We start from the raw sequence: 25,183 nt of genomic DNA, 5'->3' as shown, positions 1-25,183 counted from the left end.
TGACCCTGGCAAGGCACTTGGCCAGGAAGTAGCGGGGCCTGGACCTGAATTCAGGCTGTAGGACTTGGAAGCCCATGCCCTGGCCAAGGCCCTCCTGGCTGCCAGGGTGCCTCATCTTGGCCAGAGTTCGGACGGCAGCACCTCAGAGGATTCCCCCATGTTGAACAGGTGCCACCTTAACCTTACAGACAACAAAGGTGACGTCCCCAGAGGCTCAGACTGTCCACCATCACCCAGCAAATCAATCACAAAGCCTGGACATGACCCCAGAGACGTCCAGAAGTGCCCCGGGATGCCACGGGCCACCTCGGGTGATAGCAGGACAATGTTTGGAAGCTCCCTCTTTGAGGAAAAAGTAGTCTTGACCTTCTGAGTAATGTGGTGCAATTGCAGATTCGGTCCCAAGGATTCACTTCTCTGCCAGCAATGGGTGAGGTAATTCACATGCACCTCCCCGCTTGGTGGTTAACAGCTCTGTATTTTCTGTGAGGCCGGAAGGGAGATGTGAGCTGTCTGGGTTGGGGCTGAGGGCAGAGTGGAGAGGAAGGGCTGGAGGCGGCTGCTCACCCAGCTGCATCTCCACTGGCCAGGGAGCTCCTCCCGCATGAACTGACCCTCAGCACCGCTTCTGCTTTAGAACTCTCCCTCTCTCTCTAAATATACTTCCTCCATCTTTCTTCACACACACACTATCCTGGGAACCCGGAGAGAGCGGCTGTCTGTATTTAATGTAAGGTTATCGAAGTAATTTTAAAATTTAAACTTCAAGGAGTTCCCGTCATGGCTCAGCAGTAACAAACCCAACTGGTATACAGGTTCGATCCCTGGCCTCACTCAGTGGATTAAGGATCCAGCATTGCTGTGAGCTGCAGTGTAGGTCACAGATGAGGCTCGGATTTGGCATTGCTGTGGCTGTGGTAGAGAGTGGCAGCTATAGCTCTGATCCAACCCCTAGCCTGGGAACCTCCATATGCTGTGGGTGAGGCCCTAAAAAGACAAAAAGAAAAAAAAAAATCCCATTCAAACAACTGACACCAACCCCCATGGATTATGGAGCTTCAACATTTACACAATCTTCTATTTTATCCAGAACAACCCTATGAGGGTGGTCCCTGAATAGACAGAACTCCAGTCCCTTTGGAAACTGGCTTGCTTGGTATCGATCTGATAAATAGAAAACCCAGGAGTTTTCCCAAAGGAGGATTTTAAATTTCCCTTCATGCTTGACCCCTGTAACTCACCTACTTCTCCCTATAACCTGTTCACTCCATGCTCTTTGCCTCACAGAAGGGCAGCTGTTGCTGAATGTAGCCCGTGCTGGCTCTGTGTCACCTGTTCCGGTTTTACTTGGGCTATCAATCAGTTACACTAAAAATAATACGACTGAAAGTGTTTTTAGCTCTATTTCTTTGATGACAGGAGAAGACGGACTTACAAAATCGGCGGGGAGGTGAAGTTTGTGCAGCTGCAGGATGGACTGGAGTAGATTGGACACCTGACTCGAGACCAGGACGTCCTGGCCAAGTTTCGTGCTGTCTACTGCCTTCCTCTGACTTGTGGCCACCTGGACACTCCACTTATCCGTGTCTGCGATGATGCAGACTGCCTCGGCGATAGGTTCATCGAGCACGGGGTGCTGCAAGGGAAGCATAGGGTCAGCTCCTCACCACGCTTCTCAGCACACTTCTGGTGATGCTCAGAGCAACCAGAAATCTCTGGGCAGCATCAGACCGAGGGTGGACAGGGCGACCTGGGGGCTACAGGAACCCAGAGGTGCCCAGTGGGCTCAGCCAGGAGTGTCACAACATTGCTATTTATTTTTAAATTTTTTTCTAATGATGTTTTTATTTTTGATATAAAATAAGTCTTTCAGATAAACCAAGAAAAAAATGTCTACATAATCCCATTCAGTAAACAAACAAATAAGAAACAAATTTAAAAGAAACTGAGATCCAGACTAGCTTCAAGTATCTGATATGGTAACAAAAGTGTGGATGATGTAAAGCTATTTAAAAATTAACTCAGAGGAGTTCCAGGGTGGCTCAGTGGGTTAAGGATCTGGCAATGTCACTGCTGTAGCTGTGGTTACTGCTGGGGTGCAAGTTTGATTCCTGACCTGGGAACTTCCATATGCTATGGCACAGCCAAAAAAAAAAAAAAAAAATTAACTGGATAAAATTGCAATCATGATTGTCTTCTTCCATCCAGGAGGCACACTATACATGTCAAATGTTCAGGGGTAAGTAAAAAGACACACCATTTCTCTCCATCCCAGGACATTAAAGCCCAAGTCCTTCTGGAAGACTGCACTTGACTTTTTTTTGGAGGGGGGGGGGCCCTGCACCTGGGACATGAGGAAATTTCTGCGCCAGGAGTCAAATCAGAGCTTCAACCTACACCACAGCAACACTGGATCTGAGCTGCATCTATGACCTACACTGCAGCTCACTGCAACATGGGATCCTTATCTCACTGAGGGAGGCCAGGGATACAACCTGCCTCCTCATGGGCACTATGTCGGGTCCTTAACTTGCTGAGCCACAAGGGGAACTCCTGCAGTTGCCTTTTAAGTGGAGACTCAGAAGAGGGTGAAGGATTCTACTGTCATCATCCCAAGAAGGAGGTCTGGTGGGGAAAAGGAATGTCCCCTGAAAGATACGGTGCTTCAACCACTAAGCAATGTTGGTTCAGTAACTGTGCGCTACCTGCATCAGCAACTCTGACAACTGACTGAAACCAGACAGGGCCAGGAAGCGACTGATCGAGCCGAGGCCAAAGGGTACGAGTGTGGCCACTGACAAACATGCTTGAACACAAGCTCCTTGGTAACTGGGCAGTGGTGGACAAAGCATGTTAACCAGTAAACAGTGCCCCAGGGCAATAGGGTGAAAGCTGACACAGTCAAGGCAAGGGCCTAAAGCAACCAAATTCCTTGAAACTGATCCAAGTACAAGCACTTCCCCACCAACTCCTTTGACACAGGCTTGGTGCCCCATGTGTGCAAAAATCGACAGCACAAAAGCCTTCCTGGCCCCAAGCTGAGAGAAGCAGGCGTGGGCAGGTATACAGACAGACGCCCCTCATGGCCAGCATGCACGGGCACAGCTTCCTGACCTCAGTCACCAAAGGAAAACATGCCTGGCTTCCACGGGTCATTCTGTCCCTGTCGCTGCCCTGGTGCCTTTTGCCACTTTGGCTGCCAGGCCTAACTTCCTCCTGTTAACTTCCTCCTCATTTCCCCTTGGACAATGAACTTTCCTGGCTAAATCCTGCAAGGCCCACCCTCCCTGAGTCTTGGGAGGTACCAGGGCCAGTCAGATGCTTCCTCCCTAAAGCAGGGAGCCAAGGACACTCAGGGCCACTGTGTTCCTACCCAGAGAGCAACTCGGAGGTACCTTGTTTCCCACCTACCCCAAGCCTAGTTCTTCAGCCTTCTTACCATTTTTAAGAATCCCTACTTTCCCTCCATTTAAATGAACACAATTTGGGAGTTCCCATTGTGGTGCAGCAGAAACAAATCTGACTAGCATCCATGAGGATGGAGGTTTGATCCCTGGCCTCGATCAGTGGATTAAAGATCCACTGTTGCCGTGAGCTGTGGTGTAGGTCACATACTCGGCTCAGATCTGGTGTTGCTGAGGCTGTATTGTAGGCTGGCAACTGCAGCTCAGACTCAACCCCTAGCCTGGAAACTTCCATATACCTCGGGTGCAACCTTAAAAAATATACTTTTTTTTTTTCTATTGAAAAGAATAGCAAACAGCAAATCAGACAAAGCTGACTGGGCCAATACTTAAGCATTTGTTCAAATAATCCTTTTTTTAAAAAATCTTTCTATGGCTGCACTTGCAGCAGATGGAAATTCCTGGGCCAGGAGTTGAATTGGAGCTGCGAACTTCTGGCAACCTAGGATACTTAACCCACTGATTGAGGTAAGGGATCAAACCCAAATCCTCACAGAGACAATGCTGAGTCTATAAGTGGCTGAGCCACAATGGAAACTCCTCAAATAATCTTAAACATGAGAAATAAAATAATATGACAAAGCAGATTCTTGAATTAATGAAGCCCAGTTTTCCAAGGATGGGTCTCACTTTCTTAGACTTGTTAACCAAATAGTATGGATGCTCATACACATAATGACCCCAAATTTCATTGTCCCCAAAAGGTTTTTGGACCCCTCACTCCTACTCTCCTTATGCAGACATATACACACTCTCCAAAATTGAAAGCAAAGACGGGGCTGCAATGACTTCCCTTTACAAGTTCCTGCAAATTCTTGCCCATGTGTCCTGAATTCACAGCAAGATTAAAATGGCTCACCATCAATGTACCTGGTCCTTATGAGCAAAGAAAAGGAAATGTGGACATATAAAAAATCTGTACTTCGGGAGTTCCTGTCATGGCTCAGCAAAAATGAATCAGACTAGTATCCATGAGGACGCAGATTCAATCCCTGGCCTCGCTCAATGGGTTAAGGATCTGGCGTTGTCGTGAGCTGTGGTGTAGGTTGCACTTGCAGCTTGGATCCTGGATTATTGTGGCTGTGGCGTAAGACAGCAGCTACAGCTCCGATTCAACTCCTAGCCTACGAACCTCCATATGCTGAGGGTATGACCTAAAAAGGACCCCCCCCCAAAAAAGATTTGTATTTTGAGCTCAATTTCCTTCAAGGCTTTTTGTGCCTATCAGAAATTCACAGTTTTCTAGGTAGCACAGAATGGATCTATACTAAAGCCTCTCCTCCAAGGGGCTTCCATCCTGAAAGCATTTATGTGATCTAAAGGTCTGTCCACATGTAGATGATGAGTGGAATGTCTGCCAACCCCCTTCAGCTGGATTCCAATCACCTGCCTCTGTCAAGGTGGCATGACCAGGCCAGGTAGATGTTTCTTACCAAAAACGTCCTGTGAGCAGGGGGCCCAGAGGCTAAGAATGCTTGGTGTAAAAATCCAGCTTTTTTTTTTGACTATAGGCAGTAGATAATTTGGGCCTTCATTTCCAATTCAACTCAATTTCCTAAACAGTTTCCCCATCATAGCGGTAGGGAAGCACAGACTATAGATTACATGTCCCACCACACAGAACTCTATTTTTGGAAGGGAGCTGCTGGCATGAGGACAGTGAGGCTCCCTGGGGAGGTGACGGATGGAAGATTATAATAAGATACCAGTTACCCCTGAGGGTTGTGGATCCAGACCCAGGAACAACGGAGAAGGAACTGAGGAATTGGCTCAATTACCTTTTTTTCTTCTTTTTTTTAGGGCCACACCTGTGGCATATGGAAGTTTTGGGCTAGGGGGTTGAATGGGAGCCGTAGCTGCTGGCCTACACCTCAGCCATGGCAACTCCGGATCCGAGCTGCATCTATGATCTACTCCGCAGGTTGCGGCAACACTAGATCCTTAACCCACTGAGTGAGGCCAGGGGGTCGAACCTACATCCTCACAGACACCATGTTGGGCTCTTAGGCTTCTGAACTACAATGGGAAAAAGGAAAAACTAAATGGGTCAGAGAAACATAAAAGGGAAAAAAAAGAGCACAAGCCATTTTTAAGTCACTGGTGGAAACCTGAGTAAAGACTAAAGGGGTTGGGGGAGGTGCTAAGAGTTGGGACAAATGGACAGAGGCCCATTGCCTGAAGGAAAGGCTGAACTTTCTCTCCCTGGATCCTTAGTCCTGAGCAGGACTGGGTCCTCGACTAACTTAGAAATAGGCTAAGCACAGCAGTGACACAGCTGCAAACACCCTGCTACCCTGAACAGGGTGAGGCATCCCTGACTGTTATGTACACAGGCTCCAGGAGCATGAAGGACCACAGAACATTTTCAGAAGTGAACCAAAAAAAAAAAAAAAAAAAAATACCTTTTCGGGCCACTAAATATCCAGCATAGAATTCCATGAATACATCCATGGGGCACCCCCAAATGCCTCCATCTAACCACACTCTTGAGGAGTTCCCATTGTGACTCCTCAGGTTAAGAACCTGACATAGTATCCATGAGGATGTGGGTTCAATCCCTGGCCTTGCTCATTGGGTTAAGGATCTGGCATTGCTGCAAGCTGTGGCATAGGTCACAGATGTGGCTTAGATCTAGGATTGCTATGGCTGTGGCGCAGGTCACAAATGCAGCTCTGATTCAACCCCTTGACCAGCAACGTCCATGTACCACAGGTGCAGCCATAAAAAGAAAAACAAAGCAAACAAACAAAAAAACTGAAAACACTCTACTGAGTAATTACCCACTTATAGTAAATAATAAACACTTTTTAATGGCAGATGAAAATAGAGGGAAACACAAATAGGCAAGAAAAAGAAATGAATAATGGAGAGAGATTTTAAAAATGTCATCAGTAATTATGTTGGTTACAATTTAAGGGGCACCAGGGGTGATAGGCTGCCCAGCCCTGATCTGGTCTAAACTTCCAGGTCAGAGAATTGAAGCTTAAGTTCTGGTGATCTGGAGATTTCTGACATGTATCTTTCCAAAGGAGACACAACTCCACTAAAGAGAGGGCAGTTTCTGGAGTTCCTGCTGTGACGCAGTGGGTTTAAGAATCCCACTGTAGTGGCTCTGTTTGCTATGGAAGTGTGGGTTTGATCCCTGGCCTGGTGCAGTGGGTTAAAGGATACAGCTTTGCTGCAGCTGCAGCTAGGATTTAATTCCTGGCAGGGGAACTTCCATATGTCTCAGGTGTGGCCATAAAATTTTTAAAACCAGAGAGAGAGAAAAAGAGGGTAGTTTAAACATATTATGATTTGGCTCATTAGTCAATCTCTAAGCTTCTAGAACTTAAAGAACTCCATGATCCAGAAGACCACGGGTGGATTATCACAGGGGCACACCCACACACACCCTCTGTCCTGTCTTCAACTGAAAATTCCTCTAAGAAAAGGCTCTGACACAACACTGTAAGCCAACCATATTTACAAAATAAAATACATTAAAAAAATTTTAAAGGCTCTACTTTTAAGGCATATAGAGAACTAAAATAAGTCAAGGAAACCCTGAACTGCATGATGCTTCTTTTTTTATTATTACTTTTTCTTATTAGCCATATCTGAACTGTTGAAGTAATTAATAGTGAAATCTGTCAGGCAGTCTTTTAAAGCTCATTATTTTATCAAGTTCACGTACACAAAATATTACACATGAGTACACACATGCTTAGCAACAGTAATATACAGGGAGCAGTACTTTGGAGAAATTAAGTACTTCAACAAATGCTATAAAAATAGCATTTTAAAGCTTAACACTGAACAATCAAATTCCTGTAAGAAGCCTGATCTATCTGGGTCTAGCCTTAGGGCTTGGTTCTGATATTTATTCTTTCTCTCCTTCCTTCATTCCCTCCTCCCTTCCTCCCTTTCTTTCTTTTAAATTTTATGGTTAGAGTTCCCGTTGTGGCACAGAAGAAACGAATCCAACTAATATCTATGAGCTTGAGGGTTCGATCCCTGGCCTCGTTCAGTGGGTTAAGTGTCCGGCGTTGCTGTGAGTTAGTATAGGCCGGAAGCTATAGCTCCAATTTGACCCCTAGCCTGGGAATCTCTATATGCTGCAGGTGTGGCCCTAACAAGCAAAACAAAACAAACAAAAAAAGAAAAACTATGTCGTAGTTGGAAGATGACAGAAGAATGTTAGTAGGGGCATCAAGGATTCCAAAGCTGCTTCCCTCCTCTGCCAGCCAACAGGCTGAGCCTTCCCGCCTCCCATCTGCCATTTAATGTCACTGTCTTAAGTGGCTCTTGAATTCACATCTGTTTGTCTACTCAGTGATTTCATAAGTAACTCAAGGAGAGAAATCACATTTTTCTTCCACAGCCTTGGAAATGAACATAACAAAATGCAAGGCATGGGCTGAATATCTAATACACACCAACTTCCTTGAACAACTCTATTTAGATTCCTTTATGTTTAGATTCAATCCAGTTCCTATCAAGTCATCCACACAACTACTAACATAGTCCTCTTCCATGAACTGCATTTAAATAACTAACCTTTCACGTGGTTCCCTATTTCTTCTTTCTTTCTTCTTCTTTTTTTTTTTTTTTAATGGACCCCAAGGCATATGGAAGTTCCTGGGTCAGGGGTTGAATCCCAGCTAAACTGCGACCTTTGCCGCAGCTGTGGAGATGCCAGATCCTTTAACCCACTGAGTTGGGTCAGGGATTGAATGTGTATTTCCACAGTGACTCAAGCCACTGCAGTCAGATCCTTAAGCCACTGTGCCACAGGGAGAACTCCTATGGTTACCTATTTCTAACTCAAGAGTAGGAAAACACGCTGTGGTGCAATGGGATTGGCAGCATCTTGGGAGCGTTGGGATGTGGATTCAATCCCTGGCCCGGCACAGTGGGTTAAGGATCCAGCTGCGGCTCAGATCTGATCCCTGGCCTGGGAGCTCCATATGCTACAGGGCGGCCAAAAAAAAAAAAAAAGGAGTAGGACAACTCCATCTCATATGTATGCTTCCACAGACTATGATGGAGTTCATTACACCATCTTCCCCTGCTGCCCAGGACTCCAGAGAGAGGAATGCGAGGCAGAGGATACAAGAGCTTATTAAATAGTCTGGCATGTCAGAAATCAAAGCTGGGAACTCATGCAAGCACTCTGACTTGTGGGTTAACAAGTCTGCCAAGCCCGCTCCTTTGAAACCCTGGGACTCTGGCAGAGTGGAAATCCCTAGGGGGACGGGATTTCTACAAGTGTCAACGACAGTCGCCACATAATATAAGGAGAAGAAAACACAGCTATCTCTGTTGTGATTCTGCTGGGAAACTTTCCATTTTTCCACTGCTGGCTGTGCCCAATATACACCCTGAACTGACTCTCTGGGAATCCTTGAAGACGCTGGCCCTCATGTGTGTGTTACACGTAACAGCCATGCAGACAGACCTCTGGTCTCACAGCCAGTCTAGGATCCGCATGCTGGTTATGGCAGAGCAGATTTAACAACCAGAATGGGCAGCCTTTCACACACATAGGGAACAGGAGATTTATGACTCAGGTAATGGGACAAACCTCTCTGTATCTTTTCCTTTCCTCTGAAGTACCTTGAATTATAAAACATAGGATTTGTGGCTTTCACTTGAATGTCAATTTTCTAATCACTCTCTAGAGGATAATTCTGGCAAGATCTTTAAGTTTATTAAGCCGAACTCGAGTAAGAGGATGCTCCATAACAAAACATCTTCCAGAGAACACCGTTTTGCTAGAGCACCACAATGTAATGACAGTATCAAGGATTCGCTTAGTCAGAGAGAGAAGAGATTTAAGCAACCTAAGCCAGCCCTTGGCTAATTCAGCCACTTCTGGATGGTTGAGGGCGGCACACAAGGATGCAGATGTGTGTGGATTGCTGACCAGTTGTTTTTAAAAACCTCCAGTCCCGGAGTTTCCATCATGGGGCAGCAGAAACAAATCCAACTAGAAACTGTGAGGTTGTGGGTTCCCTGGCCTCGCTTAGTGAGTTAAGGATCTGGCATGAGCTATGGTGTAGGTCACAGAAGCGACTTGCATCTGGCGTTGCTGTGGCTGTGGCGTAGGCCAGCAGCTGTAGCTCTGATTAGACCCCTAGCCTGGGAGCCTCCATATGCCGCAGTGCAGTCCTAAAAAGTAAAATAAAAACAAATACAAAAAAAACCCCTCCATTCTCACAGCCATGAGCAGAAAAGAAGCCTGATTATCACACGCCATTCTTAAACACTTCTTCCCATCTTTAAAACCATCCTGGGTACTAAACACTCAGCATCCAGACTTTCCAGACAGTGATTACAGAGACAGATAGAACCTTTGGGCAAAGCTGGCCCTGCCTGGTTAGACTGCAGCTCCTGGGAGAGCCTGCTGTGACTGTACCCTGCCTGGCCCCTCTCACCCTCTCTCTGTTTAGCCCCACCTCCTCCAGCAAGCCCCTCCACACCATCCTGTGCCTCCCCCTGCAGTGGGCTTTCACACATGCAGCCCCTTCCTGCCCTGGGCACCTGCAGGCCTGGCAGGAGATGCTGGGAACAGAATCAAGGGGCCACATGCTAAGGGGCCTAGCACTGTTTCAGAGAAGTCTCAGTGCTGGCGTGGGGTCTACAAAAGGGACAGTTGGTCCAATAATGCCTGAGGCAGAGGGTGCAAATGTATGCAGGCAAGGGGGTGAGAGAGAAGATGGGCTCTTACAGAAGGGCAAACAGCATGGCCGCACCAAACAGGAGTTGCAGGACTGCGTGTGTGTGTGTGTGTGTGTGTGTGTGTAAAGGACATAAAAAGGGGTCATTCTAGCCCAGGAGCCTATATTTCAGTCTCTAAAAGAAATGGGCCCTTATTTGAGGGTAAAACAGTAAACAAGCAAACCCAAGTTTTGAGAAGAAGCCCAATGTAAGGTGCTGGGCTGCAGGCTTGGGGGGATTCTGTTGAGCAGTTGTTTTAAAGACTGTGGTCATGGTGGGGGGGGTGCAGGGTGGGGGGGGTCACCAAGATTTCAGACTGGAGTTGGCAATATGCTGAGATCCATTTTTTTTCAAATATTTTAAAACCACAATCTGCAGGAAATACGTTTTAACCCCATGTACATGCTTATACATGGGCACACGTAAATACACAAGTGTACGTGAACATGCTCACCCACCGAACATCTCACCCAACTATAAGAGGTCCACGGCCCTGCCACATTCATCACCCCATGCAGGGGAGAGAAGGCAACAAGGCGACTCAAACAGCAGACCTGTCTGCATGGGTGTCTCCCCCACAACAACCCGATTCCAGGTTGCTGCTGACTTGAGGCCACCTTAGGGCTGCTCGTGTTACTTAGGCAGTGATTTCTCTTTTGCTTTGACCTGCTGCTCTTTTGCAGCTTTCCCGGCCTCTTCCGCCTCATGGCTTGATTAGGTATTCATGGGCATACCTCATGGTCGAGCCTTTAGCAAAGCTCTTCATCTGCTCTACTGATTTCTGCATGATATTCTGGAGTCAGCCTGTTGTGACTTTTAAAATTAAACGAAAGAGGTTGCTCTATCCTACTGTTGTTTTATAGAGTATTCTGGAAATGCCTGAAGCCCACAAACATGGACCTCAAAAGAAACACTAACATGTGATGTTAATTCTGGTCTTGACAACCCAATCCTGCACAGCTGGAACCGCCTGGCCTGCCCTACACGATGTCATTGGCAAATGGAAAATGGCCAAAATGGCCACCGTCAGCACTGAATGCACACGTTCTGCTTGTGTGCTGTCACTGCTAAGGGAGCTTCCTGGGAAATGTCTAACAAAGCATGTTCACGTGTATCATTTTAATAGCTAATGTTTATCAGGTATTTAATAACGTGCAAGGTACTGTTCTAAACCCTCGATCTGGATCATCTCCCAGTCTTCAAACCAGACCTATAAGAGCTGTTGTTTTCTTCCTTCCTCCCTCCTTTTTTTTAGGGCTGCACCTGTGGCATATGGAAGTTCCTGGGCCAGGGGTCAAATCAGAACTGTAGCTGAGGCCTATGCTACAGCCACAGCAACATAGATCTGACTGCATCTGCAACCTACACCACAGCTCATGGCAATGACAGAACCTTAACCCACTCAGTGAGACCAGGACTGAACCCACATCCTCATGGACACTATGTTGGGTTAAACCACTGAGCCACAACAGGAACACAAAGGCCCGTCATTTTCTAGAAGATGAAACTGATCTGTAGAAGATTAAAGAAACCTGCCCAAAGCCAGAAGGCCATGAGGCCACAAGGGATAAGACTTGAGTTAAACTCAGGTTTGTCTGCCTTTAGAAGCCAAACTCTTAACTGCTGGGTCCTATTTTATCTGTTCCTCCAAAAGCATTTTTCTGAGGTTTAGAGATACCCACTGATAGACGTGACCGCCATCAAACAAGCACGAACATTTAAGCATCAGTGTTAAGTCAGCCGCCTCCACCTCCCTCACTGTCCTGTAACTTGGTACCTTCCCCAGCCCTGGGCAGCAGTATCCACAAGTAGACAAGCACACAGGAGAAAAGAAGGAGAGAGAAAAAGCTCCTCCAGGGTCTCAAGTGCAGGGTGAAGCTGGCTCTCTCACCCTCTCTCTCTCCCCCACTTCACCACATAAAGTCAAAAGGAAAACAGATGAAAGAATGCACATTTAGAGGTGGCAGGAAAAAAAAATGAAACTAAATATGACTTTAGCCTAATTCAAGGCAGCTGTATAATCTGTACGTTCAGAGGCAGAGAAATTGTTTGAATGACAGAACAGAGGTAGTATGTGGATTAAACAAGAACACGTGTTTAAATATTTAAAGACCATCAGCATCTTGCCATGCGAAAGCCAAGAATAAGAATGGAAGTGAATGGAATCGAGTTAATATATCTGTCTACCATACAAGAATAAAATAAGAAAATGCCCCAAAAGAAAGCCTTAATATTGGATGCTCTGGATTCAGCGCTGCAGTGAGAGAAGAAACCCCACAGGCTGGTTGACCGTGGTTTCAAAAGAGCGCGTTTACAGAAGAGATTTTACAATCTAATCATGCAGAGGCCTAGAAAACAGATCAATAGCTTAAACCAACTTTTAAACAGCTATTAAAAATCCTTCTCTAAAAACAATTATAATCTCCAAGCTGGATGAAGTCTGGCATGAACATTAGAAATTATTAAGATCCTCAAAATAGGTTTTTGAAAGCAAATTATGATAAACCAATTTATCCTGATCTCCTCTTCAACAAGCTATTATTTCAGCTCTAATTCTGGCTATCTAATTGTTCCTGGATCTTTGCTTCTTTCTCCAGCAACACGCTCAAGAATTTAAATAATTATTAGGCTTTATGGAGCAATAAATTCACTTTAATGTTCCCCTCAAACCTCCTAATTTTTCAATAAATATTTGTCAATGGCAATTGAAAGTAAGGCTGTTTCTATTTAAATTCTGCCACAGACCATAGTCCTAGTTTGAGAAGTAGTTTAAATAGAACACTTCGAAAGCAAAATTCATTCTGATGAATGTGCCAAGTGAAATTAGAAATCCACTAATGCTAATTGGATACACTGTGATTGCATTAAACTTCTGAAGATACTTTTTATGACCCTTCACAATTTCCTATTAACACCCATGCCCACTGCACTGGGGATGTTCCTGCAATTTGACAAAATACAGGTTATTATGCTTAGTAACTTTTCATCTCTCAGGCTAAAGAGATGAGAAACCACCACTTCAGACAGGAAGAGAAAACAACATATGAAGAGCCTTCAAGAGAACTTCAAGAGACAGAGGAAACATGGTTTGTTTCATTATATGTAAGAATTAGAGAGGTGGATCACCATGAAAACCTACACAAAAATCTGAACTTGGCCTATAGAAAGTATAAAAAAAGTCGTGAATGGTTCTGCAGATAGTAAGTTCAAGGAGGTTTATCCATCAATATATCACACCTCTCTGATGGTGGCAAGTGGGTTCAGGGCATTGGCGGTGCTGATCCCTGATAGCAGGATCAATGGATGAGGAACACATGATCCTCTCTGAGTGCACACATGATCCACTGGTACCTCTATCAGAAGCAGAACATGGGCCAAAATAGAAGGGCCAGCAAACACCAGTGTTCTTACAAATCAAACTGGCACAGAGCAGAAGACAGACCCTACAGGTTTATGATTATGAACCCATGTATGATTATAAACATACGGTACTGACAGAAAAGGGAGGATCCCTAACTCCCTGTCTACGGCTCCAGGTGGCTCCTAAATACAGGTGCATCCCTGAAATCACTGAGGCTCCAGGAGTGATTCAGACAACGGAGAAAGAGAGAAAGAGCATTGCACAAGGCGGGCATCTCCTTTCTCTGAGGCCATTGACATGCAGGCCTCTGAGATAACCAACAAGTATGCAGGGCTCACCGTTGCTTCCTTATAGAAACCAAAGCTTCCTTCTAGGAATGTCCTGGTGAGGGTGGTGGCCCAGCACAAAGCAGGGCAGGTCAGGAATGCGGTGCCAAGTCCTACACTGGCCCGCGGTTGGGAGGTCACCCCTCCCCGTGTCCTTCCCTCCTCATTCAGGGTGCATATGTGCTAACTTTTCTTCCCATTTCACACAGCCGTCTTTAGCCTGCGTGGCCTGGGGCTGAGGGATGTTTAGTCCTCACTGAGGAGAAGCTTAAGGCCAGAGATAACATGCACTACCTTCTGTGCCAGTTCTCCAAAAAAATGTGTTGGGCAAGGAGGCAGGTAACAAGCCAAATTCCAATTTTCCTAATGCAATGGAGACTTTCCCTATTGTACAAGATACAAGGTTTTTCCAGTGCAAAACATCTATTTTCTCACATCTGCCCAACAGCACCTCAATTAAAAACATGCCCATCAGACTGACAGAGTTTCCTTAACTGCACGGTTCCTGTCACGCTGCACACAGCAGTAAGGCACTTAGTGGCAGCCGCAAGGCAATTTTCCAGTGAGACTTGTTAATCTTTATACAGTCATCCTCATGCAGCCATCAAAGTGAACTTAATTACAAATCAGTTAAAATAAATTACTTTGAGGAACTTGCAAGGATCGGATAAAAAGCAAACCATATGTGACATCTCTTTGGTCCTGCCTATGATGACACATAATTGTTACCATCTGTGCTGTTTGTTCTGTCTGCCCAGCCTACCCCACCTCCACTTGCCCCCAGATCCACTCTCTGACCTGTGCAGGAGGTGACCTCTGTGGATGGCAGGACTATATCCACATCAGCTACAACCTTGCTCTGTGGCTTCCAGATGGACTCAGCCAACAGAAGGCAATGGAAGGACTCAGAGGCTGGAGAGAGATGTTGGGGTTCCCCCACCACCACCACACTTCTACAGCCAGGCAGCCCCTCTTCTTTCCCCTCTCTGCTTCAGGCCCGGTGTGCTCACAGCCTCTAGCTGCTGCCTGTCGATGAGTGCCCTGCCAGCCCTTGCTGGTTTCCATAAACTGCATCTCTATCAACAAGCCCTTCATGGCACCTGTCGCTGACACAGCCCCCCACCCCCACCCCCACCCCCCGTGAGCAGCCAGAGGCTCTGAGCTGGGGTCACTTACATGGACCGTGTGGACCAGGTCAGCTGCCAGGCACTGCTTCAGCTTCTCATCGCTGCTGGTCCCATGAAGCACCAGGTCAGGCATGTATGTGGGGCAGTAACCCGCCAGAAGAGAGCGGCCAAAGTTTCTCACGTTGGGGTTGCTGATGCTCCGAGACCTAAAACCACACTGATCCATTACAGCATCCACCTGGAATGTGCTCCCTTCCTGCACTGCAGCCAGAAACAATTCCCAGTGACACAGGTGAGAAAACAGATTCCAAGTGGTTCACATCAAGGACCCTCCAGCGAGCAGGTTGTTGGGGTGGGAAAAGAAAGGGAGCTGAAGAGAAAGTTTTTTTCGAGAGTAAGAACAGGGAGAAAGTAATATTCTGATGATTGGCTAGGAGTCTGTTCACTGGCCTCACACAGAAGAGCCACCAGGCAATCTGTGTTAAGACAGTGAAGAAAGTAAAAGTCTAGGAGTCTTGGTGAAGTATGGCTATAGAAAGGTGACACACCTGCGCACGGTGGCTGGCGCCAGGACATCAGGAATAGAAGACATCTCTAATTGCTGCTTTCAGCCCCGTCAGACCAAATTACTAACCTGATGGATGTTAGGAAGAGGGGCTGTTTCCTGACCACTTCATGCTGCTCTGACCGCAGGGAGAAGCCACTCAGAGTGTAACCTGGTACCACCTCCCAGGCTGGGTGTCTGCTGTGGAGGTGGAACCCCTCACAGAAACAGAAGATGACACTTCCTCCTCCCAGTGGCCATCACATCCCTTGGCTTCTCCCAAGTGACTCAAGAAAGTAGATACTGCCGGCCTCCTGGCTCAGACCTCAGCTGCCCTAAGCCCGCCATCATCCCTGGAGACAAATGCAGGCCAGTGTGAGGGTACTTCTGATCCTTAGAGAAAAGAACCTTAACCTGTAACTCAACCCCGGCAGCAGTGATGGTGGGTGTTGGGGACAGCATCTGACCCCAGCCCTTACCTGGGCAGCGGCAGCTCCACCTCCAGAGACCTTTCAGGCCCGTCAAGGTCACCTTCACGATTGCTGGGACCCAGATCCAGCGAGGCTGAAGCGCACGCCTCGTCGTCACTGGCCCCGAGGGCGCTGTCCAAGCTTTCGTTTCTGGGGATGTCTCCTTCCACCCTGAAGCTGGCCTGACTGCTGGCGTCCCCATCGGGAACAGGTCCCTCGGTGTTCTTCCCCCGCGTACCCCAGGTTCTTCCCCGCGCGCGGGCAGAACCCACAGATGCGCACCAACCGGCAGGTGCGCTGGGCAGCCCCGCAGCATCCGCCACGACCTCGGTCCTGACACTGCGCACCTCCACAGAGCCTCCGCTGCTGCCAGCAAAGGCTGCCGGGAGAACCCCGGGGGGCGCGCAGGAGCACCTGGAAGCCTGCTGGTCCTGGGCCTCTAGGGCTGAATCGTCGGCAGCCGACCCAGGGCGGGCTGAGGGCTCCACGCACCAGGCCTGCAGCCGCTCCTCCATGGTTTTGGTGCGACTTTCAAAGTCCGACTCTGGAGACGCGGAGCTTCCGATATGGAAGGTGACCTTCTCCCAGGGCGACCTCTCCCGGGAATGAGCATCCGGGCACGGCCGGGCCCCGGATCGGTCCGGCAGCATCTTCGGCAGCTCTGCTCTCACCTCCTCACCCATCTTCAGTCCTGGCCCCAGACCCGCGCAGCTGGGGAGCCTCGAAGAGCCACCTCGGGGGTCCTCCTTTTGACTCTCCTCATCCCCACACGACATGCCCTGAGATCTCCAAGCACCGGAATCCGCGGGACTCTGCCCGGGGCCCAGACTTCCTTCTCCGTCGACTTTGGGACATGGGCCTTTGATGTCGGTGCCAGCTTGGGCCCCAGCCAGTCCCTCGGCCGCCGTCGGGGTCAGGATGGGCGGCAGCAGGGCAGGCTCGCTCCTGACCGTGACCACCACATACTCGGACTCCTCCACTTCCCCCCTCTCCAGGGCCGTCGTGATACTGCTTCCATTTAGCACCTGCTCATCTTCACCGTGGTTCCCGCTCCACGTCAGCTGGTTCTCTTGCAGTTCTGAGCAGCGGAGGAAGTAGGTCAGGACGTAAAGAATGCGCTGGACCAAATCCTTCTGCTTCCCCACCACCACTGTGCGGGTCAGCCGCACAGGAGAGCCGATGGCTCCATAAAGGTCGCCTGGGGAGCAGAGTGGACACAAAGACAAAGTTGTCTGGGTGAGCATGTCAAGGGTATGTCAGCCTGAACAAGAGAAAAACAGATGACTTGTTCCTGAGCTAGAATCTGTGCAGTGCACAAATGCCACAGTGTTAGTGTGTATCAGATACACTTGCTGGTGTATATGGGGTGCAGTGCACACAGGTTGCAGGGCTGGTGTGTATCAGGTGCACCTGCTGGTGTATATGGGGTGCACTGCACAGAGGATGCATTGCTGGTGTATACAGGGTGCAGTGCACACAGGATGTAGAGCTGGTATGTATGGGGTGCAGTGCAGAAGGGGGTACACAGTTCCTGGCAGCCATTGCTGGGTCTTCCCAAGCAGCTTGGTGGGCTGGCTGGCTCCCATCTCCCAAGCAAGGTAAACGTCAGAGCCCTGGATATGTGACCAAATCAAATAATTTATCTTGGAAACTAGAATGGATTTTTTAGAAGAATCCCAGGACAATAGGCCTTGGGGCAAAATCTGAACTCTGGGATCCCTGATCTCTGAAATGCAGTGAATCAATTAAAAATGCTTAATGACGTGGTCTGCTCAATACACACACATACCAAGCAGACTCAATTTGATTAACAAGAAGAAAATCACTTTGTCATGAATAATGAATCTGTTTTTTTTTTTTTTTTTACATTACTCCACATGAAAATTCTAAAGGAGGAAAATATCTAAGTTATATCCCAACACATTGTTTGAAAACTGGCTAATGAATCACAAGCATCTGGCTTAAAGGTGAAAGTAGGGAGGGGAATGTGTGTACACACCCAGCAGTGCAGGCTTATGTCCCAAGCATCTGTCCAGGGCCTGACTGTTAAAATGACTGCATTTGGTCATCTGAGTAACACACTTGATGGGCTGTGCCTTGGACCTTTGATAATAATATTATTGACAAGTACAACAAAAAGCCAACACTGACTGAATGTGCGGGCACAGTGCTGAGTGTTTACCTTGCTTACATCTCCCTGTAAGCAACCCCGAGTCAGAAACCGCTTCAGGAATAATCAGAATGTTGGAATAAATCAAAACATGAAAAAATCGTAAATAAAGGAGAGGAGATATATGGTAACAGCTATAGAGGAGAACTGGAGAAATTGGACTCCACCTGGAGGGAGGAGGGGAGGCATTTATTAGACAAGACACACTGGTAAGGTTAAGGTGAGGGAAAAGGGAGGGGACCGTGAGAAGTGCCTCCTCTGGGGAGGGTTCCCTGGAGAAAGGCTCCTGAGAAAGGTTCAAGGGCAGGACAGAAGTGCACCACACAAGCCTCTCCATAAAAAGAATAAGTTACTGAACTTTCTCTGAGGCTTTTCCAACTGTCTGAGGGATTGTGCGAGAATTCAGAAGGACAACTCAGATCTGTGGTCTGATGCTAACACAAGCGGCTGTTTTTGGAAAACACTTTTGAGCAAGTACTACTGTTACTTCCCATGTCCATGTTTGACCATAGTGTGGGGTGTCATGGCCACGACAGGAATTCACAAGACACTACTGTTAAGTCAATCCCAGTGTCAATGAGGAAGATGAGCATTGCATACCCCAGATCTGGTATTAAAAACCACATTGGAAAGGCCACTCAGAATGACAAGATTAATTTTTAGCAGTGCATTTAACCTTTGGTATTATGAAGGGACAGAAGTAAAACAAAGCGGGGAGTTCCCATTGTGGTACAGCGGAAATGAATCCAACTAGGAACCATGAGGTTGCAGGTTCAATCCCTGGCCTCGCTCAGTGGGTTAAGGATCCAGCATTGCTGTTAGCTGTGGTGTAGGTCACAGATGTGGCTCAGATCCTGCATTGCTGTGGCTGTGGTGTAGGCCAGCAGCTGCAGCTCCAATTTGACCCCTAGCCTGGGAACCTCCATATGCTGTGGGTATGGCCCTAAAAAGCAAAAAAACAAAACAAAACAAAACAAAAACAATAAAATAAAATACCATTAAAAAAAAGAGAAGTAAACCAAAGCAAGCTACTAAAATACAACTATAACAACCTGTGTAAAATAGAGAGCAATGTGTGGAAACAGTGCTGCAGTTCACAGTCTAACTCCACAGAATAGGCATTATTATAATAACATTCTTACTGGACCTTGACCTTGAAGGCAACTTTTTGAGTCCTGGACTGGTGAAGCCATTAATTTTAGAGTGGGATTCCCTTTGTTTCCCCGAGTATAATTTCACACCATGAAGAAGAGGCTGCACAAGGATGTGCACAGACTTAACACGTGATATCGTCACATTTAGAAATGGCTCAGGAGTTCCTATTGTGGCTCAGTGTTTAACAAAACCGACTAGCATCCATGAGGATGCAGGTTCAATCCCTGGCCTTGCTCAGTGGGTTAAGGATCTGGTGTTGCCATGTGCTTTCATGTAGGTTGCAGACAAGGCTTAGATCCCAAGTTGCTGTGGCTATGGTAGAGGTGGGCAGCTACAGCTCAGATTTGACTCCTAGCCTGAGAACTTCCATGTGCTGCAGGTGCTTTTCCTAAAAAGCAAAAAAATTAAAAAATAAAATGAGTGACCCGGCAGCACAAAACACCATGTTTCCTAAACATCCAGTGCCATTCCCTTCACCATGGAGCGAGAACTACTTTCTTTCTAGACTGCTGTTCCACAGGAAGAACATCAGTGGCCTGTTCTCCCCAGGAGGAACCTAAGGGCCCAGGGGGGAGTCTGGCTCACAGTCCTTTCCTGAGCTCAGTACTGTTAGGCTGTGGGAGATCCATTCCTAACACCCACAGATCCTCTAGCTAATTCATCTAACCCATGGTCCCTGCCCAAGGGCCCTGTGCTCGCCTTTGCACACGACTCACGACCCAGGACGCAGGGGAAGACATCCTCATTGCCTGTGTTACAGTAAGGAGCCTACAAGAGGTTTAGAATAGAACCTAATGAATGAATATGTGCAAAAAGCACCCCGAATAGCACTTGGCTCACAGGGACAGTTTCATTAGTATTTTTTTCTCCTTTTTTGGCCACCCTGTGGCATGTGGAATTCCAGGGCCAGGGACTGAATCTGAGCCACAGATGTGAACCACGCCACAGCTGGGGCAACATCAGATCCTTTAAGCCCCATTGTGCGGGGCCAGGTATTGAACCTGCATCCTGGCACTGCAGAGATGCTTCCAATCCTACTGTGCCATAGTGGGAACTCAACGGTTTTTGTTTCATTTTTTTTTTTCATTTCCTATTATAACATGCCGTTTCCTAAGATGACAGTGCTTTTCCCTTGCCTGCAATTCTTTTTCTGGAAAATGCCATTTAAACATTTCCTCAACTCTGTCTTCCTTGAAAGCTCTCCCCGCCCAATCTCTTGGTGACTCTCTGATACTAACATCTCGTCAGCAGCACTGATAACAAAGCGGCTTCATGCACAAACAGTTTCATTCCCACAGCGCCAGGAACATCCCCACCCGCCTCACAGGTGAAGAAGCAGAGACAAAGAGCGATCAGGTCGCTGGCCCACGAAGACTGGCTCTCTGAGTCCAGCAGCCTGGCCTCAGCCCTGCCTCACCCTCTACACTGTACTGTCCCTTGAATCCTTCCACACACCCACCAAAGGAGTAATTAGGGCATTCCCAGTACAGTCTGCCACCTCCATCACCAGCAGGCTTCCCAAGGCTGAGCTGCATGTCCCCCAGCTCCCCAGCCTGAGTCCAGCGGGGGAACAGGGTCTGGAATGGAGTGACTGTGAAGGCCTGACCGGTCATTGCAGATGCCTGTCGAGGGGGAGGCCTCTGCTACAGAGAAGCCCTGGCCCCACAAGTCTACCCTCTGCCACCAGCCATGCCAGGTCCCTGTGCCAGGCCCAAGCACAAAACTTAGAGGAGGCCAGCACAGCCAACCAGCTAATGCAGGCAGTGTCAACAGTCTTCGACTTCAGCTCAGATCTAAGAGGGGATGAAATCACAGTGTGTGTGTGGCTTTCTGTTTTCTCTCACTTTCCTCCTAGCCAATCCATCCTTCGAGGTCAGCGGTTTTCAGTCAGGGGCTGTGCCCCCATCCGCACTCTGCCCCCAGGACACTCAAAAAATGGCTGGAAACATTTTCCATCACTACAACTTTGGAAGGGCGTTTTCACTGGCAGCTTATGAACAGAGGCCAGGGATGCTGCTGAACCTCCTATCAGGCACAGGACAAGCCCCCCCCACCCCAGCCCCCAACAAAGAACTACCACTCGGGGGTTGGCACTGTGGGTGGGTGGCTGTGGGAAGACACAGCAGACCCCAGGGCTTGAAGAGAACAAGGTCCTGGCTGGCTGGCTTTACAGGTAGCATCTGTGGACCAGTCTCCCGCCCCCTGCCAGCCCGATGACAACCTTGAATAGCCAGGTGTGGGGGTGGGTCGTGGGGGGAGGCAGTGTGCTGTGCCGCCATCCAAACCAAACATGTAGGACTCTTGACGGTGATCACTCGGCTCATGCATCAATGAAGAACGAAGCTAGGTGCGAGAATTAATGTGAATTGCATGACACATTGATCATCGACACTTCGAATGCACTTGCGGCCCAGGTTCCTCCTAATAACTAAAAGCTCTAGCGTGTTCCTTTTTTTAGGGCCACGTGTGTGGTATATGGAAGTTCCCAGGCTAGGGGTCAAATCAGAGCTGTAGCTGCTGACCTATACCATGGTCACAGCAATGTGGGATCCAAGCCGAGTCTGTGACCTACACCACGGCTCACGGCAACACCGGATCCGAAACCCACTGAGCAAGGCCAGGGATCGAACCCATGTCCTCATGGATACCAGTCGGATTTGCTACCACTGAGCCACTCTAGCGTTTTCCTATTTCATCCCTCAGTCTCTGAATGGTCATCTCAGGTACTGACCCAGCTGTGCCCACAGAGGATTGTACGGGTGCGTCTTGGCCAGTGTGTTCACCAGCTGAGAGGTGCGTTTCTCTGAGAAGGCCTTGATGGGAGGGTGATCAACAGGCATGACGGTCGGGACCCAGGCCAGGTGATAGGTCAGCACTGCAGTCAGCAAGGCAGCAAAAAACCTCGGAGAAACGGGAGAGAAGAGCACCAGGTGAGTCAGTGACAGGACATCCATCAGCATCGGATCCAACAGCTGGGGATCCAGAGAGTGGGTGCTTACTGGTTCTTGTTGATCTGCTCTATCAGGAGGGTGAATTCCTTGAGGAAGCGCTGGCAGAGCTGGGTTTTCTCCAAGGTGCTGGACATCATGGTGAGCCACACAGGCTCCGCTATCCTCGGAACGGAGTACAGGCTCCAGACGGTCCCTCTACAGAAAAGAGAAGGGGTGCACGGAGCTGCCACAGGATTACTGTGGGCAAGCTTCATATAAAGGAATAAAGAAAAGAGCAATAGCTGGACCTACCCCTAAGACATTCAAAGCAGCATTTAAAACAGGGAGTCAGTAACTATGAAGCATGAGCCAAAACTAACCTGACTGCACTTTTTTTTTTTTTAGGGCTGCACCTCCCACATATGGAAGTTCCCAGTCTAGGGGTCAAATTGGAGCTGTGGTGGCCAGCCACAGCAATACCTGATCCAAGCCATACCTGTGACCTATACCGCAGCTCACAGCAATGCCAGATCCTTAACCCACTGAGAGGGGCCATGGCTCAAACCCACACCCTCATGAACACCTGTCGGGTTCTTAACCCACTGAGCCACAACAGGAACTTCACTGATGGCACTTTTCTTGGTAAATAAAGTTTTATGGTAACACGGCCATGCTCAATCATTTCCCTATTTTACAGCACTGCATTTGCACAATGGCAAAGTTGAATAGCTGTGACAAAAACCGTTTACAGAGAAGGTATACTAACCATCAATACAAAATATCCATTATTTAAAATATTTTATTTTCATGATTCCTTGTGTCAGAATTTATGCCAATTTTTATAGTAAAGGAATAAAGGAAGAAATACAAAAGATCATGAATAGCCAAAACAATGTTGAGGAAGAAGAAGAGAGCTGGAGGAATCACACTCCCTGACTTCAGGCCATATTACAAAGCTATAGTAATCAAAACAGTGTGGTACTGGCACAAAACCAGACCCATAGATCAATGGAACAGAATAGAAAGCCCAGAAATAAACCTAGGCACTCATGGTCAATTACTCCATGACAAAGGAGGCAAGAACACACAGTGGGGAAAAGACAGTCTGTTTAAATAAGTGGTGCTGGAAAAACTGGACAGTTACATGTAAAAGAATGAAATTAGAACACTCTCTAACACCATATACAAAAATAAATCAAAACAGATTAAAGACCTAAATGTAAAACTCCTAGAAGAAAACATGGGCAAAATACCACTCTTTGACATAAGTTGCAATAATAATTTTTTGGATCCATCTCCTAAAGCAAAGGAAATAAAAGCAAAAATTAATAAGTGAGACCTAATTAAACTTAAACATTTTTGTGTAGCAAAGGAAACCATTGACAAAATGAAAAGATAGCCTACTGAATGGGAAAAAATATTTGCAAATGATATAACTGATAAGGGGTTAATATCCAACATATATAAAGCTCATATAACTCAATATCAAAAAATAAACAACTTGATTTTAAAAAGGGCAAAAGAACTGGATTTTTTTTTCAAAAAAGACACCCAACAGATGGCTAACATGAAAAGATGCTCAACAATGTTAATCATCAGGGGGATGCAGATCAAAACCACAGTGAGCTATCACCTCACATTTGTCAGAATGGCTATTATCAAAAGACAACAAATGACAAGTGTTGGCTATGAGGATGTGAAGAGAACCTTGTACACTGTTCAGCCACTATTGAAAACAGTGGAGGTTCCTCAAAAAACTAAGAATAGACCAAATCACTCAGCAATTCCATTCCTGGGCATACATCAAAAACACCCCCAAAACACTAATTCAAAAAAAATACATGAACCTCCAATGTTCATAGTAGGACTATTTACAATAGCCGAGGTATGGAAGCAATCTAAGTGTTCAACAACAGATGAATGGATAAGCACATGCTATAAATACACAATAGAATACTACTCAGCTATAAAAAAAAATGAATTTGGAGTTCTCACTGTGACAACAGGTTAAGAATGTGGCTTGGGTCGCTGCAGAGGCGTGGGTTTGATTCCCAGCCTGGTACAGTATGTTAAAGGAACTGGCGCCCCTGCAGCTGCAATGTAGGTTGCAGCTGTGGCTCAGATTCAGTCCCTGGCCTGGAAACTTCTACATGCCGTGGGTGTAGCCATACAGTAAAATAAGAAATAAAGTATTTTTGCCATTTGTAGGAACATGGATGGACTTGGAGGGCATTATGCTGAGTGAAATAAGTCAGACAGGGAAGGTAAATACTGTATATCACATATATGTAGAATCTAAAAAAATACAACAAACTGGTGAATATAACAAAAAGGAAACAAACTTACAGATATGGAGAACAAACCAGTGGCTGCCAGCGGGGAGGTGGGGGAGGGGAAAGATAGGGGGCAAGAATTAAGATGTACAAACTATTACGTATAAAATAAGTTACAGGGAGTCCCTACTGTGGCTCAGTGGAAACAAATCTGACTAGTATCCATGAGGATGCGGACCTGATCCTTGGCCTCACTCAGTGGGTTAAAGATCTGGTGTTGCCATGAGCCGTGGTGCAGGTCAGTCGCTGGTTAGATCTGGCATTGCTGTGGCTGTGGTGTAGGCCAGTGGCTACAGCTCCGATTTTACCCCTAGCCTGGGAACCTCCAAATGCCGAGACTGTGGCCCTAAAAAGTCAAAAATAAAAAAATGAAAAATAAAATAAGCTACAAAGATATATTGTACAGCACAGGGAACATACTCAATATTTCACAGTAACTATAAATGGAGTATAACATTTAAAAATTGTGCATCATTATATGTACATCTGTAACTTATATAATACCATATAGCAATTCTAATTTAAAAAAAAAAAGAAAAGAAAGAAAAAAACCTTATGCTGTACCGAAAATGTGACCAGAGGCAAGTCAACTCCCTCAATT

General features: G+C 47.1%; 1 protein-coding gene across 7 annotated transcripts in view; it reads right to left on the bottom strand.

Annotated features, from left to right (window-relative positions):
• Positions 1 to 25,183, bottom strand: part of FNIP2 (folliculin interacting protein 2) — a 135,665-nt gene that overhangs the window by 8,958 nt on the left and 101,524 nt on the right. For 6 of the 7 annotated variants that reach the window (XM_021101299.1, XM_021101300.1, XM_021101301.1 and 3 more), the window contains 5 exons: positions 22,319 to 22,465; positions 22,051 to 22,220; positions 16,004 to 17,192; positions 15,030 to 15,186; positions 1,436 to 1,636 (listed from right to left, as the gene is read on the bottom strand). In XM_021101299.1, coding sequence (XP_020956958.1) covers positions 1,436 to 1,636; positions 15,030 to 15,186; positions 16,004 to 17,192; positions 22,051 to 22,220; positions 22,319 to 22,465 — 1,864 coding nt within the window. Of the gene's footprint in view, positions 1 to 1,435; positions 1,637 to 15,029; positions 15,878 to 16,003; positions 17,193 to 22,050; positions 22,221 to 22,318; positions 22,466 to 25,183 lie in introns of all 7 variants that reach the window. The other variant, XR_002346652.1, reaches the window with a different exon arrangement.

The sequence above is a fragment of the Sus scrofa genome, chromosome 8 (genome assembly GCF_000003025.6).
Source record: "Sus scrofa isolate TJ Tabasco breed Duroc chromosome 8, Sscrofa11.1, whole genome shotgun sequence".
Lineage (NCBI taxonomy): Eukaryota > Metazoa > Chordata > Mammalia > Artiodactyla > Suidae > Sus > Sus scrofa.
Note: the sequence above shows the minus strand (reverse complement) of the source record. Positions and strands in the feature narration are given on the sequence as shown.